Source organism: Chiroxiphia lanceolata, chromosome 5 (genome assembly GCF_009829145.1).
Source record: "Chiroxiphia lanceolata isolate bChiLan1 chromosome 5, bChiLan1.pri, whole genome shotgun sequence".
Classification (NCBI taxonomy): domain Eukaryota; kingdom Metazoa; phylum Chordata; class Aves; order Passeriformes; family Pipridae; genus Chiroxiphia; species Chiroxiphia lanceolata.
The window spans coordinates 9,778,852-9,796,413 of NC_045641.1; the positions used below are offsets into that span (position 1 = coordinate 9,778,852).

General features: G+C 35.6%; 1 protein-coding gene across 7 annotated transcripts in view; it reads left to right on the forward strand.

The window, feature by feature from the left end:
• PCLO (piccolo presynaptic cytomatrix protein) overlaps positions 1-17,562 on the forward strand; it is a 337,346-nt gene that overhangs the window by 255,797 nt on the left and 63,987 nt on the right. For all 7 annotated transcript variants that reach the window (XM_032689501.1, XM_032689502.1, XM_032689505.1 and 4 more), the window contains exons 14-20: positions 1,494-1,544; positions 2,422-2,552; positions 4,195-4,221; positions 7,283-7,376; positions 13,472-13,543; positions 15,892-16,072; positions 17,274-17,468. In XM_032689501.1, the coding sequence (XP_032545392.1) occupies positions 1,494-1,544; positions 2,422-2,552; positions 4,195-4,221; positions 7,283-7,376; positions 13,472-13,543; positions 15,892-16,072; positions 17,274-17,468 (751 nt within the window). The remainder of the gene's footprint in view (positions 1-1,493; positions 1,545-2,421; positions 2,553-4,194; positions 4,222-7,282; positions 7,377-13,471; positions 13,544-15,891; positions 16,073-17,273; positions 17,469-17,562) is intronic.

Consider the following 17,562-nt stretch of genomic DNA (forward strand, 5'->3'; position numbering starts at 1 on the left):
GTTTCTTTTCTGGAAAAGCTTGTGCTCATAAAGGCATCTAGAAGGCAAGGTAAAGCAGTAAACCAAACAAGAATAAGGCAACACAGGACAGTGAACATAACCATAAAACAGGCAGATGTTGGCTAGTTTTCTCCTATGTTTTCATTGTGCTAGTGTTTGGCTGGGATTTTTCTGCTTAGTTCTGGTCTGCAGATTTGAATGATTGAAGGGATGTTTCTTCATCACAAACCTGAAAAGGGTAGTGCATCACCTTAACTTTAGGCTCTGGTCTGTGTGACGTGGGCCCTGCATTGGCCTAATTTAAAACAATTGATACTCAACATCCTGAGAAAGTCTCTAAGGGTTTTCTTGGAGTGTAGGGCAGCACAAAAGAGGCAGGTGGGTTTTACTCTTCTCAGAAAGCAATAGAAATACTCAGTGCACGGAATAATGTCAGGCAGCTGCTCACATCTGGAGGAATAGGAAAAGATGGCTTCCAGATCAATCTTCAGAGAACAGTAAGTTTGTCCTTGTTTGCATCCTTTGTTTTCTGCTGCATCAACCAAGGAAGCAGATGTGGAGAGAATGCAAAAATATTCAAATCCTGCTACTGAACCAGAACTTTCTTGCTTGACTGATGGCTTGCAGATTAGAGGTAGGTCCAGGGTGGCTCAAGGGCACCAGCATTTAACAGAACAGCATATTCTTGTGAGTCCAGGATTCTAAACAAGTGGTCATATTTTTTTCCAACTGCTAACAAACAGGAGGGAGGAAAAGGGGAGGGGGGGAAACATTAAAAATTTTATTGCTTTTTGTGAAATTCTCAGAAAAGTTCAGTGATAAAGAACAGAGAGGAAGGGGAGGACAGAAAATTTAAATTTCATGATACAGAAAGTGTGTGGAGGAATTCGAAGATGAAGTGGTGTAGCTGAACTGATTATCAGAAAACACAGAATAAAGAAAAAAATGGCTTGCAATTGTGAAACCCACTTATACCTATCACTTAGTTTCAGTACCATTCTTTCCACTCCTTTAACCCACTTTCACCTAAACTCAGTTTTAAGCAAGTGTAACTTTTTCCTCTCTCTGATTTTCTCATATTGCCAGAAATATGGCTGTGTTTTACTTGACATGGTATTTTTTTCTCTTGTCAACATTCACTTTTGTTAGGCAGAGTCAATGCTGTATGTCTTTTTCTCCCCATGCCTCCGTGTGTGATGAATCTGCTCAGACTATAAAGATTTTGTTATTCAATTGTTTGATTGATTCTGTACCTGCACAAAGGCTGAACAAAATGGCTGGACCAGACTTTAAGTGCTGTTAAAATACCATAACTATTAGTTTTGAGCATAACAGCTGGAGACAAACAGTTTTTAAAAATTTGTGGCAATGCAGAAGTATAAACCATACCTCTTAAAAAAGTTAACTTTGAAAATCTATTATTTCCAATATGTATGTGTGTATATTTATAAGTGTATGTCTATGTATTTATTTATGTATTTTTAATCTGGCAGCCCACAGAAACTACAAAGTCTGCTTCCCATCCGATCACTGGAGAAATTCAGGTAAATATGTATTTTTGCTGTGTACATTGTTATTGCTACTGGCTGCATTTTCTGTGCAATAAGTTTGCAGAAAACAACCTCCATCAATTGATTTCTATTCAACTCCAATCCTTAAAATGTCGCTAATGTAAGTCAGTGCTGCATTTTTGCATCTGTCTTTAATGTTGGCTTGTGAATTACAACCAGAAGAATGGAAAATGCTGCTGTTCCCAAAGGGGCTAAAAGCACAGTGAAATTCATTCTAATCCTTAATCTTTGGCCACTTATTGTGGTTTTCTTCAGAAATTCCCAATCTGTTTACACTGAAGCAAGAACTATTGAGTGTTTCTTATAGCACAGTATATTTATTTCCATGATATGCCAAGTTTATGATTATCCCTTATGTAAATTGACTTTAGCTTTTTTAAACAGTGAAACACAGAACAGCAGAATAACTGATGCCCTACTTCTTATAGATTTCTGGGGCTTTATTTCCCCTTTAATTAACCCCTCTCTTCTATAGTAGCACTGAGAGTCTTTCCATGCAGTATTATAGCATCCTGGTCAGGCTTGGGGTCCAAGTAGGCAGGATGTGTGTAATTATCACTCAATAAGCTGGCTATTGCTCAGAATAATATCAAGGGTTCAAATTTCCTTTGTTTTTTCCTGATTGGAATAGATCAATGTGAGTGTTTCTCTTTTGTTTTTCAAGGTCCAACATGATCATCTAGCATTTCATTCCAGTCAAGAGAGAGAGAGAGACAGAAACTTCTAAAATGTGTTAATTTCCACATAGAAGTCTAAAACCCATTTTACTCGAAGGGTTTAGGAGAGATATTGAATCATTTAGGAATTAAAAGTAACAAATAATCCTACTGTGTTTTAATGCATTCACTAGCTTCAAATCAACTATGACAAGCACCTTGGCAACCTTATCATCCACATCCTTCAGGCGAGAAACCTTGCTCCAAGAGACAACAATGGCTATTCAGACCCCTTCGTTAAAGTTTATCTTCTTCCAGGGAGAGGGTAAGTGTAGGAGATATTTTAACCTGAACCTTCGTTTAATTTAGAGTTTACTACTTGTCCTTAATAAACAGAACTGAAAGTTATTGCTGTAGAAAATCCAGGTGCAACACCAACAGAAATGGTGAAATTTTAATACAGAACCAGATCCTATTCTCAGGAGAACTGGGAATACTTTGCTAATGATGTTAGGAACTTTATTATCATTTTTGTAGATTTACTTTTTTTCTTCCATGTTTCCTTTTAAAAATTATAATATATGCAAAAATATAAACAACAGACTCTATGGAAATGTACTAAATATATGTAGTACTTTTTGTAAACTTTTTGTAAACTTTTTTTTTTTTTACTTTTTGTAAACTTTTGATAAAGCCACATGTTAAGCTTAGCATGGAATGGTTGCCTCAGCTCAAGACAATCTGAATTTAGGATAGATTTGCAAACATGCAGAATTAAAGTATTTGAGATAAATTTAATGTTGTAGTATAATACTAAAGGTGAGAAATACTGATCAGAAAACATTCTCTCCATATGAATTATATGGCATTTTTTTTTAAGATCTAAGATGATGGTTTTAGAAATACCAGTAATTTTGTATCTAATGACTGTACAAATCACTAATCACTTTTTCACAGACCATTGCTTTTTTTAGACTCTGTAATTACAAATAGCTCATTAGTGTTTCCTTTAAAAGATATGTTTCTGTACTAGCAATATTATAACTATTTTTTCACCCTGATATTGCAGAATGTCATAGGTATATGCAGAATGCATAAGAATCATGACTTCACTGACTTCAGTGACATAATAGATGTATCTAAAATTAAGCTGTTGAATCAGACTATAGATTGTAAAGACAAATTCCTGTAAACGTCCCTGCTTGTGCAATCAGACTCATCCTAAAAGACTCTCAGACTGGGACCATGCAAATAAAAATCTGTATTTCTCTTCTATTCAAAGTAACGTAAAGTGGATGCTAGGGTCACAGTTCAGCATTTGGCATACAGGCAAACACCATTAAATGCATCAGTGGTACAAATAAGGCCATGCATTTTCTTTTGTAGCTTATTAATTCTAACTATACAGCATTCAATATTGTTCAGTGGCACTGGGCCCAAAACTATTACTGAATATAATCGAAACAGGTACTAAAGCTTGAGAGGTTTTTTAATGCACATAAGGGTGTTGTAAAATGCTTGTCAGATCAATCTTGCTGAGAATTTTACAGGTACATTCACTGATGCAGAAATAAGACTTTGAACTAAAGATCTGTTCACTCTATAGAGAGTCTAAGCCAGATCCAAGTTTAAGTTTAAACTTGCTGCCAAGTTATGAAGAGTTTGGATTTTAGTTTTGTTTGGGTTCATTATTTTAAAACATGGCACTAGTACAGTTTGCATGTAACTTGGACCTTTGGGGAATAATGAAAAGGAAGGGCTTCTTAAGAGTGCCAAACTTGAATTGCTACTGAGTAACTTTTATCTGTAGTTCAGTCCATGCTAGACTTCTTATTCTTCCTAATGCCTCTATTTCCTTTGATTCTGATACTAGAAACTACCATTATTCACGTTTTCTTTCATCTCTGTTCTCATTTTCTCTCACTGCTTCCTCTGTGTTCCTAACTCTGTAAATCCTGGATGTGCAGACAAGTCATGGTTGTCCAAAATGCAAGGTAGAGTTTACTATCTTCTGAATTTATTTTATTTTTTGTATGCTTGAATGATACTATAAGCCTGTACATTGACATATAGATTTCTCTTGAGTTCTGATGGCATGCAACTGGGGTATGGTTTTGCTTTTCATTTTCTAATGAGGTCATTTCCAGGTCAGGAGGAACTGGAAACAAGTAGTTAATGCTCCTTGATGCAGTGATATTCTAGGGCCAAACTCTAAAGACAAGAAAAATTTCTTCTGAAATCTATAAGAATTTAGTTCAGAAATATCTAAAACTTCATTCTCACTCACTGAAAGTTGCAAAATAATTAACTGTGAACTTGTATCAAGATTTTTAATGGTGTTACTGCCAAAAGAGAAACAGGCACTATTTGGTAATAAAATGGAATATTTATTTACCTGCACATAATAAACAGATCTCTATCATCTGTCTGTTTCTTTGTTACTAAAATTATTTAATGAATGTGTTAAAACTACACATTTTATATGTGTATTCTATTAGATTTTTTATACAGTTATTCTATTATACTTTTTTCATTGTACTTTCAGTTGTATTATGTATTAATAACTTCTAATTAAGGAATCAGAGAGAAAATATAAAGAAAAGAGATATGCAGTTTCTATCTTTTCATACAGCGTACTCTGTGAATTTCAAGTGTAAATTATTTTATACTAGGTATGGACTCGTTTAATGAGTGCGTTTTATTAAAGCATCTCCATCTGTTAATCACAATTGTTGGGGAGAAGGCACATCAGTGCTATGAACTTAATGTATTTGCCAGATCCTTCCCTTCAGAGGTCTAAAAACCTTCATCTGTCATCCAGCTTAGCCTGGTTCTGCACCTCCCTAGCAGTAGCCAAGGTCTCCTGCTTCCCTCTTCGACAGATACAAGCCATAGGTTATGTGGATGTGGGCTCACACCACCCTTATAGTTCAGATCCAAATACTCCATGGCCTTCACTGGAAATACTTCAGAATTACTGTGTGAAAAACACATTTACCTTTTGTCGCTTTCAACTATGAAACTCAACACTGCATGAATCACCTTCTCACATATTTCTGAAAAGAATCAGGAACTTTGAGATGAAGTTCTACTATTGCAAAAGGAGATCCAAGAAAGGAAAGGGAATATATTGGTGTCATTTTCTCGGCTGAGTGAGCAGAAGGTCCTTTCCTACTTTCTTCAAAAAATGACAGTATATCAGTTCCTTAAAACCAGTAGATCATCGGACATTTAGACAGGATACTTTACGCAGGGGACAGGTTTGTCATATTGAAGAGTGGGAAAAGAAGAATATTGAGGTGCTTTAAAAAATTTAACTGCATTACTGAATAGTGTTTGCCATCAAAATCTAGTTTTGAAAAGGATTCAGATTTTGTATTTCAGCTTTCTTTCCAAGATATGCACGAAAACTCTGTGTGAGTTTCCTTTCTATATGCTCTTGGTCCCCCTAGATTTTAATTCATGCTTACCATTCTATGCTGTGTCTGACAGAACTCATTGAACTCTAGAGAGCTTCTACTTTCTTCCTATAAGCAGAGGTGAACATATAGTTTTTTTCACAGGTCCCAATAGCCTTCACATTTTTCAATAAACTGGAAGTCAGTGGATAGCAAGATTTACAAGCAAATAAAGTGCTTAGAATGACCAGAGCAAAAAGTAAGAGGAAAAATAGCTGCACATCCCTTTCATTAAGAGATATCAGGTTAGTAAGTATGTTGGATATGGCCACACCCTTATGGAGAAAAAGGCCACCAGACACATCAGAATAATCAGATGGAATCAGTGCACAGTTGAATTGAGTTTATAGAGTAAAACTGCTGATGCTGAGATACCAGCACTGACATATATGTGCCAGTAAAACACATGCATGCTTCACACAACCTTAAATCAGACCAGCTCCAATCTGGTACCATGCACGGCACACCATTAGTGACTGACTGATTGTATGAGTCCCTGGAGTGCATCTTCTCAGTTAATCTCATATGAAAGAAATTAGTTCATTAGTTCTGAGACCATGCCACAGTGTGAACCAAAAGAGTTAAATCAGAGGTGAGAATTAGAGGAACAGTACACTATCAAAAGATAGTGTAGGAGAACCATAAAAGAGTTTAAAATGGCATATACAAGTAATTTTGTCTCACTGCTGGAGAACAGTTCTGGGAACATTTAATAAAAGATATAGCAGGTATATACTTGTAGATGGACAGAAAGAGTTTACTTTCTATCTTGGGGGGTTTTCAAAGCATGAAAAGCTTCTCATGTTCTTCTACAAAGCTTTTTTGATATGTCCATTAAAATGTATATTAAATTAAAATTGGAATGAAAGCAATTCTGACATCAAAGCTCACAGATTTAGATGAATCCATAGTGTACTGCTTTCTCCATACTCAGGAAATGGAAAGTACAATCAAAAGCATTACTGATTCTTTTTTAAAAACAGACTATGCAACCTTTTGTTCTTGGCTATTGACAAAAAAAATCAGGATCTCGATGCACTTTTATGTTTCTTTCCAGTATAGTTAGAGGAATAGGCAGACAACAGGATCAATAAGAAATTAGTGTTTCTATCATTAACAGGATATTAGTTACCTTATGACATTCATTAAATGTTTTTGTGAGATGGGATTCCTATAATTAGAGATTGCACCCTATAAATATAATGAACCCGTGCTACTTTAAAGTGCTAATAGGAGAATGGTCTTGGAAAAGAAATCAATGCATTATCACCTCAATTTAGAATCAGAGCCCAACACTTACAATGAGAGGACAAAGCGTATGTGCTCGCTGATGCTTTATCTTGAAATGGTTTTAGGCAGAGAGAGCCTGCTGAAGACTCAGAAGAAGATGTTTTAAAGGACAATGTCAGAAAAGTGTACCAAAGAAAAAAATCCCAAAGGCTGTCGTTGTCCTCTTGCAACCCTGAATTGATGCAGAAATGGAAGATGCAGTTCTTTTCTTTTTCTAGTTTTTGGTTTGTGGGTGGGTTTGTTGCATTAGAGCTGAAAGAAACAAATGATCGCTAATGTAATGTTTTCTCCTTTTGTTCAAATTCAGTGCTGAGTACAAGCGGAGAACTAAGTACGTTCAGAAAAGCCTGAATCCTGAGTGGAATCAGACGGTCATTTATAAAAATATCTCCACCGAGCAGGTGTGTGACTGGTGGTGCTGTTCGGTGTCATTTGCTGCTTTATTATTGGTATGGTCTGCAGTGCTCACTGGGAGGGGAGTAGTGCTACTGGCAGTTCTGTGAACCCCCGTAAAATCTTACTGGATTTAGGAGAAATTTGGAACTCATTCCTTGCCTCTGATAGAGCTTACTATATCAGTACTCTTTTCTTGCCCTTCTACACATAAAAATGGTAATTGGTGGGGATTACACTCATAATCATGTCATAAGCATAGATGTGACAATTTAAAAAATGATAATGTAATAAATTAATGAGGGAATAAATTAAGACATAAGTTTCTGAAGTAGATGCAGAAATCACTGTCACTCTTTGTTCCAAAAGCCATGCAAGCTCACACAAAGCACAGGTTCCACAATTCTTTTATTAAAAAATATTTATAAAATGTAAATACACATTTTTTGATTTATTGGCAATTTACATTAATGTCTTGAAATATGAATCACCTGAAGTAAATTTAGAATATTTTTAATTTCCTTGCTATAGAAAGATTTAACTCACATCTGGGAAAGATGACTGTGGAGTCTTATCTGTTTCTTCACAGCATCCTAATTCCAAATGACCTACAGGGTTAACTGAGGCAGAATAAAGCAATTGAGACCTCTTTTTCTCCATCCCCCCTTGTAAAAGGACTTTTGACCATTTGAAAAAGATATATGAGCAAAATCATGATCAGTTCATTTGTTGAAATTATGAAATATATTTTATAGAATACTGGATCTCTAGGAAGTCCTGAATATTTTTGCCTTTCTTGCCATTTTGTTCTCGATACCTCCAGCTTCTCTTTTCAAGGCCATTTAATCTTTCAGCACTTTTTTAAAAAAGCCCAGAATAACCAGACTCTTCAGCGAACAGATTTCTGCTTTTAATATACTTCTCCATCGTGATCCCAAGAACTCAATATTATCTTCTGAACTTAAAAATTTGTTATTCTTTCTTCTTGTTTGTTGAGAGGAATGTAGATTAAGATATCCATTTTTTGCATGGAGCAAACTCTGCCCACAGAGGGACATGCATGGTTGCTCGTGCAATCTACCCATGTGAACTTAATCTGGCAGTAGCTCAGATTTACTTCAGAGGTGTCCTGCTGTAGGTCGTGGTTATGGTTTGATGGGATTTCTCACTGCTTCATGCAGGCTTTTATAAATGGTAGCTCGTTGACAGTGAAAGCATCAGAAAAAAAACAACTGTGATGTTTGCTGAGTTGCAATATAAATCCTGGGTCTTCTGGGTTTGGTGAAAGGATTCAGTAAGTCTTAACAATATTTCCAAACTGAGCTTTCCATTTAAGAAAGGTTCTTTGGTTTTCTTAATTTGTTTTGAGGTTCTGCTGTGGCATTTCACAGAGCTGTCATTAAGGGTACTTGGGTGTTGTACATTCAGTGGCTATGTCATGCTTTGAAACTGGATAGTGATATTAATCCAGGATTTCTTGGACAGTGTTTTTTACAACAAAAAAATCTACTTATATCTTTGATGCCCGGTTTTTGACCATTACTTGATGACGTGTGCCTTTCTGTACATGTTGAATTCTGAACTTCTGCTTCTAATAGCAAATCTCCTCCTTTTCCTTTCCTCTGAGACTGATATTCAGAGCTTATGGTTGTGTGCAAACTTACTCTGAGCTTCACATATGTTCTGTATTTTGGCTTTTTGACACACAGAAGTGTATACAGAGAATAGTGTTTCCTTCCAGACCTTTCCATGGCTTGTATCTACTGCTAAGATGGTGGTGTGAGTGATTCTTCTCCTATAAAATTCCATGCCCTGGCTTAGAAAATATACAATAAAGCACATTTCTAAATCACCAAATAACTCCATGCTGATGATAAGTACCCTCTACAGACTGAATAACTATCACAATGCAATAGAGCATCATTTGTACTCATAAAGCTCACAAATGGAGATTTCAAAATATTTGGGAATATAAACAGAAGTACAGAACAATAATTGTGTTCAACTGAGAATGAGCATTCTGTTCACCAAACAAGCAAAATTGCAACATACACTAAGCTACATGGAGTTAGCAGTCATATTACAACATAATTTCATGAATCTTTATAAATAGTATTTCTTCAAAGAAGCATTTCTTTTCACTCCATGAGTTGCTTGCTGACAGCAAGTAAGCATTATTAAATATTTCCTAATATAGTCCTTTTAACGTCACTGTCTAGACTTTAGCTGGTTGTACAATTTTTCATTTTCCTTTTCTCTTTCATAATCTAGCTGAAATTAAACTGAAAATAATTATGGGAAATAGATCACTCTTTGAAATGAAACAGTTTTTCAAGGTCAAAATGATTAGTTTTATCACGTAGCAAATTCTACTTTGACGATTGGAGAAAAAATAAATTAAACTGTGAATATTTAGTAATTTAAGGTTTTTGTTAAGTAATAAAGTAAAGATAATTACAATTTGAGAGGAAGACCAAGTACACATGTTACAAAACTTGTATAATAATTGCTCAAGTTAAATGCCTACTCAGAGCATGAAAGAAAGCATTAGAAGAATTTAAGGAGAAGATGATAGAAGATGTAAGTTCCATTGCTGCTCAAACCATTGGTATAACTTGTCAGAAAGCAAATAAAAGTGTTTTCTTAAATGATATAATTCAATACAGCAAATAGTTTTTGCTGCAGTTTATGTTCTTAATTAAGGTAATATACTAGAAAGAGTAATTTTTTTTCAAAATCCTTGAGTAATGTAGGAACCTATGTCTTATTTCTGAAAGTAAGAAAATCTTTCTTATGAATCAGTAAGGTGCTGGTACTTAAATTCTATTAATATCTTGGACAAGAGAAAGTAAGTTTCTAAGTGACCTATCAAAAATCTTTTTATCCTTCCACACACTGAAGTACAACAATATAGAGTAGAGAACAATACAATCTTAAATATGAATGTAAACAAAAATAAATATAATGGATGATCTAATGCAACACATTCATTTCTTCTCATCAAATATTCTGAGATTGCAATAGTTCATAGTAATTATAGTAATTTACTTTCAGTATAGAAGAAAAACAAGCTAAATTAAAATTATTTCTTACCTCATGCAATCCTTGCATGACATTTTCAAGGGATATGTATTAAATATTTCAAATAGTGAGTCCTTGTATGAAATCTTCAAGGAATATGTGTTAAATATTTTAAGTAATGCATATTTAGCTACACAGGCACACATTAGCTATAACAACACCCAGTGACCTCCAGACATTTAAAACCAAACACTTCTGTACCAGTGGTGTTGGTTATGTCTTCCATGAGAGACAATACTTTTCACATTGACTGGTTCTGCATATTCCTTTATTTTCTTTAAATTATGGTTGCTCACAAAAGCCTGAAGTTCACATGCAATAAGGTAGGAGTTTAATTTTTGTTTACTTATTATTTTTTTCCACAAGACAAAGCTTGAAATTAGTTACCATTTGGTAACACTTTTTTTATGATATTCTTAGAACTCAGAGAGGTTCACAATGTGTGTAAACAGCTTTCCTTCTTTTTGGGACACTTTCTGATTTTCCTGTTGCTACATTGCCCACTTGCAGAAAGCCACAGTCAGATGGATAGAGGGTTTCTGAAACCCATTTTAGTATTGCTGTCTGTTATATTCCTGATGACAGTCTGAACTTCTGCCTTCACAACCTAAAACTGCATGATGTAATGCAGAACCCTACTTTGTTGTGATGCTATAAAAGCTACTTTTAAAATCAGCAGCCATTGAGTGTTCTTTGCCTTCAATGGTGGTACATAAATACATCTTCAGAAAAAAAATTCTACTCCTCTTTGAAACTCATTTCTTGCACTCTACCTAATAAAGCTCTTTCCATGGTTTTTCATTGTCATAATATTTTATAAAGGCTTTATTAAACTAAGAGACTTAAAATAGATTTCTCAAAGAAATATAGAGAACTGAAAGTTTTCATCACAGTTTTATTATCACACTAATGCAAAGAAGCTAGCAAAGTAGGGTTGCAGTTACTCAAAAATCTTCTCTATTTTCCCCTTTCTAACAAAAATTCTTCAAACCTTAAAGTTTTGGTTTTTTGGTTGTTTGTTTGTTTTTTTTTTCCCTTTCCTGGACCTATACATTCTTCTCTCTGTCTTTGCACAGTCATGAAAAAGACAAAATATGTCCCCTCAAAATAGCAACAATTTAGACGATACATTTCTGAAAAGTATTTCTGTTATCCCTTTTTTAAAGGGTAAAAATACATACACTTAAGATAGCACCTAACAGAAAATTATATCGTACAGGAAGCCAAAAGCATCGTGGACCACTGGCTGCTCAGCTCATTTTTTCAGGCTATTTTTCATGTTGCAGTTTCAAGACTGTCTTTGAACAGCAAAGAAAAAAGTTTTATTGAGTCAAGGAAATAAGCTTTACAAATATTCAGCAAGTAATGTTCAAAAAATAGTCTTTTTCTCAACTTTTTCTTTTGTTTTTGCAGGATATTTTTTAAAAGAATTCTTAAGAAGAATATTGCCTAATTATGTAAGAATAGAACAGAGAAAGATTACAGAATTGCTCTCAAATATTTTTTTTGAAATCTTAGCTTTCAAGTCATGTTGCTGACTGCTTAAAGAGTACATTGTTGATGCTAAAAGTAGTACAATTCCCTTTTGTTTGGGTTTTCCAAGATATGCTGATTTAAATTTGTCTTTCTAAGACATTGTCTTTGCATAGTTGATCATTTTTCTAAAGTTAGCTGGGAGCAGAAGATATTCTGAATACCTAATAATGATATGAAACTATCATTTAAAGACAATTTCAATTTATTAGGAACTGTTTTAATCTGTTGCGTTAAACCAAGGTGCAGTGGAGAAAAATGAATAGAACGTGGTGCTAATAACAATAAGGTTGTGGGTTTGATGCCCATACAGGCCATTCACTTATGAGTTGGGCTCGATGATCCTTGTAGGTCCATTCCAACTCAGAATATTCTGTGATTCTGTAAATAGCACACAGTGCTTTTCTTGCAAGTAAATGTAGTAAGTACAGTATTTGGTATAGCTTATAACTTTGAGCAGTGACTTGATCCTTTGTTGCCCCTTTGTGCCCAGCAGCCAATTAATAGTCAAATAAGTGTTTTTTTCTGTTGTTTCTGTTAGGATGATGACCCCAACTATCACATAAGATTTCTTCTTCTGACCTCTTTTATTCAAGTATGAGTCCTGTTTTCCTTAGTAATGCTTGGCTTCTTCACTTATAACTTCTCTGCCTGACTTTGCAGATACTCCATACCCTCAGGATTTTGATTTCTCTCTTTCAAGCCCTAGAAATTTATTACTGCCTCTTCAGCCTTTTGCCCAAACATTCAACATCAGTAATCAATCCTCTCCTTTTACGTCCCTAAAGACCCCTGGAAAAACACTCAGATTGGTCTTTCCAATAAGGTCAACTGCTTTGGTCAACAGTTTCTCTGTCTTTTGCTCTCTTGTCACATAAAAAGACTTACTTGTTTCTTACTGTAGCCTGTAGAAGAGTGCTTAACACAGCTCTCATGCCTAACAAGGTCTACAGGTAAAGGGTTTTGATAGCTGTCATTAATACCTAACAGTACAACTTGTCCTGCATGCATGGATTACTTGCAGACTCTCATTGACTACACTGAATTCTGTAAGCACTAAAACCTTGTCTTCACAGATGAGATTATGTAAATGGGGTATTTTAAATAATACATTTGATATTCACTCTCAAAAGCACTTCAGGCAAATGCCTGAGTTTAGATAACTCAGATCGGATGATGAGAAAAGCTGCAGAAATACAAAAATGGGGCTTTAAAAATCAGTTTGACTCTTGTAGTGGACACACATTCTGACTAAAACAGCTTGTGGAAATTCCAGAAATAGGGCCAAGCACAAGCCCGTCTGTCTTGATAACAAATAATAGCCCCAAATTATTTTTCTTAGAACAAGGTTGATGAGAGGACAAAAACTGCCTAACTGTCACTATGAAAAAGGACACAAGGAGGAAATTATGTATAGAAACCATTGCAAAACCTTGATCTGAAGTTTATGATGGCAATGAGGTTAATTATACTTTGACTTAAATTGCAGCTGAAAAAGAAAACACTGGAAGTGACTGTCTGGGATTATGATAGATTCTCCTCAAATGACTTCCTCGGTGAAGTGAGTATCTTATCTCTTCCTCACTGCTAGTAATAACTGTAGGCTGTTATTTGGAGACTGTTCTCTTCCAAGGTACGGTACATATGTTAAGTAAAACCTTTTCTTACACCACAGTTTTAGTGCTGACTTCGTTACAAACCGTCATGATGTCTTTTATGACACATGAAAGACATATTCCCTTTACCTCATTTGATTGGGAGCAAGTTAATTTAGGATCTAATACAAAGTTAATTCCCTGAAAATTAAGACTTTTTTTGAGCCTGAGACAGTAACGATCTTCACAGTGGCTCAGTGGGGAGTTCTTGTCATGACTGAAAGCTGTCTGCCTCGATTTTAGCGTAACATGGGAAGGCTGAGGAGGTATTAGTCTTTGAAAATGGTTAAAGGATTAAATTCTGCCATCAAGTCATATTTTAACACGTGCATAAGTATCTACAAGAGTAAATAATCTATTCTTGCTGCTCACAGCCTCATTTTTAACATTCTGAAATAGTAGTATCATTACCAAAGTATGACTGAAGGCAAAATCTTGTAATTAATAATAAATGAGTGATCACAGGAAGAAGCATGTTCTCTCTTTAAAAAGCAAATAAACAAACATATGCACATATAGAACAAAATTACCAGCAATAACTATGATGTAAAAAAAATAATTAAAAATGTTATTACAAATAAGGATTATAATTAGAAATAGAAGCACAGGAAAATTGATTGCTCGTACAGAGTTACTCAGAGTATCTGTGCTCATTCTGCATTTGAATTTTGAAAAAAAAAAAGTCAGTTCAGCTCCAGTTCCCCTTTGTGCAACTACGAAACTGAGCAATCACTGTCACTATTTGAACAATTACTAAAATAAATGTGGAGGAAGCTGCTTCATGATTACTTATTTCCTGCATGCTATGTCCATATTCTTGTTGAGTTCAGCAAGTTTGTCTAAATGCAGGGCTTTACTGAATATTTACATCATTGTTACTTATGACATTTAGAAAAGGGATGCTCCAACAACTGATTCTACAGGAAGATTTAAACCTTTTCCTTCAAATTTTTTCAACCTCTAGACCTATTTTATTTATTAATTATGAAAGAAGTTCCTCAGGGAAAAAAGGTACAGAAAACACTATCCAGTGTATTTCAGCACCAGGATGTCCAGAGGAATCCTGCACCATAACATCAGATATGGGATATCCAAGTTGTACCCTAAAGACTTGCTTGAGTAGGACCAGGACCATGGGACTTGCATGCCCCAGAAGACAAGTGGCACATTGTGGCCCACATCCATGGAATGTGAAACCTCTTCTCTTACAAAGCAGAGCCCCCAGTCTACACTGCCTATTGGGAGCAATTGTCAACCACGCTGTCTTCTGAGTCATTCCCAAAGCTATGAGAAAACACCACAAAAGGGAACATGCTGAATAGTTAATCTGTTCAGATTAATTATAGATCAAACCAGAAAGACCAAGCCAGGTCATAGACAACCTATGAAACCGAAAGAAAAAAGGGGGAAAAAAAAAGGTTTTGACCTAGAAACAATCAGTTGTGAAGAGATTTCCCCATATAATAAAGTGATGTGATTGTACACTTTATTTTTTTTTTTTTTTTAAATTTCACAAAACTCCTACTAGCAATGCAGGTTGCCTAGAGCAAATTTCAGCTACAAAGGTTGGGTTTTTTTAGACAGGTTGCATGTTTCATTTCAATATTGCCATTACAACTCCTTCTTCTTTTTGCCCAGTGAAGTTTTGAGGCCTAAATGGTCATTTGAATTCTATAATTTTTAGTGAAGTGCAAAGATAACCCTATTTTTATTTTTTGATACTAATTCTGCATATGTGGATTTTTTCAAGACTCAAGAGTTTTGAGTTTCATATTTTTGAAGACCTTATTAAAAACAAATATAGAACTATTTGCTCCTTTACTAACACTGATAAGAGATTGATTGATTCTTCTATTAGAATATGTCTATACAGAGGCAGAATGACTGCATGTCTTTTTAGTCTAGCTGTCAATCTAGTGCTCACAAGCTACACTTTAAACTATCTGGCCATCTTGGTATGGAGCTGTCATAGTCCAAGGACTGAGCTCACAAACCTTCCTGAGGTCCTGTTGTGAAGACATATTAGTTCAGATACATCAATATACTACCAATATGGGTTTGGGGTCACAGGTGGCTTATATGAGGTGAGGTCAAAGCATACCCAGGAGCCCTGAACCTGTCAGCACACAGCCTTATACCCCTGGCTTTTGCATTTGATTGCAACTTCTGGTAATACAACTCTAGTCTCTTCTGCTGTGTGCAATCATTAATAGATCAGATACAGGCCATATATTATACTTTTATTTATTTGTAGGTGTTGATCGAGTTATCCAGTGTTTCTCAGCTTGACAACACTCCCCGGTGGTATCCTCTTAAAGAACAGAGTGAAAACATTGATCATGGGAAATCTCATTCTGGACAGAGTAGCCAGCAATCTCCAAAACCATCTGTCATCAAGAGCAGAAGTCATGGAATCTTCCCGGATCCCTCCAAGGGTAGGAATGACTTGGTGCACCTGATATGAAATATTTTCCCAGATGATGGGAAAACCTTTGATATGTGTAAGTTCTAATAGAAAAATAAAGGTACTGCTACGAAATTTGTATATATTTTTATTAAAAATGCATTTATCTCTGTGATTAATTAATTGGGGATAAGGCTTAATTTGTCTCTATCTCTGCCAGCCAGCTTACTGAGTAACTGTGTTCTTAAAACAGCAGCTTACAGACTATGTTCTTTGCACACATACTATAGATTCTGTGCCCTTTTCATTTTTCTGGTAGCCTTGGCCAAATTCAATATATATTTAGCTTTCTATTTTTCATGTTCCTTAAAAATTCTATGGTGTTTTATGTCTGCAAATGCTATGTTAATATTTCATAGAACAAAAATTATGCTGTAATAATGCATATGCATTTCCAGTCAATGATAACGGGCTGTAGCATATCTCAATTGTATTAGAAATCAGCAGAGCTGATACAGTAGAAATATACTAGTGCTTTAAAAAGCAGAATTGATCTCTGTGTCTCCTGCTCCAAGAAATTCATCGCTAATGTTTTTTTTTTTTATACTAAGTGGTCAGTAGACAGTTGGTCTCTTAAAACACATTATATGTCATATCAAAGCAAAAGCATTCCAAATAGAATCCAGGTAAGACCCTCAGAGTGATAGGACTCTGTCCCATCTCTCCTCTATTTCTCTGTGTAGTGTTCTGCTAGGGATTGGTGGTTATATAAGATCTATACCTAAATTGGAGGTAAGTATAAAGTCTTTTGTAATTTAGGCTGTGATTTTGACCAGGGCATAATTCAGAATAAAATGGCTTACATTCTCTGAGCATTTGGTACTGCTGTAGGTTGTGCTAGTTGATCCCTACGTACTAGAGAATTAGAAAGTGGAAAACACTACCCCATCATTCCACCAGCGTGAACCAACACAGGAGGCCTAATTCAGAGGTGATAGAAACCCAATACTAAATAAATTATTCCCTGGGCTAGGTAACAGTGAGGAAGTAGACAATGATGCTTCGTAAGAGTTTCCTAATCATGATATATCCTGACACTTTAAATGGAATGGCACAGCTTAATCTGTACTCCTTGTTCAGGAATTCAGCTAGAAAGACCAGTCGAGAGAAGGAAAATCAAATTGTTTGTTTTTAATAAATGCAAGAGTTGTGCTTCTTCGTTTTCCTGGTAGACATGCAGGTGCCCACCATTGAGAAATCCCACAGCAGCCCAGGGAGCTCCAAATCTTCCTCTGAAGGACATCTCCGCTCTCACGGTCCATCTCGCAGCCAAAGCAAAACCAGCGTCACTCAAACTCACCTTGAAGACGCTGGGGCAGCCATCGCCGCTGCCGAAGCAGCTGTCCAGCAGCTCCGCCTTCAACCAAGTAAAAGACGCAAATAAATTCCTCAGCATGGCAGCTTAATGTTCATCTGTTGGCTATTTTCCCTGCTGTCCTTCTCTTTTTGGCTGTTTTGGTT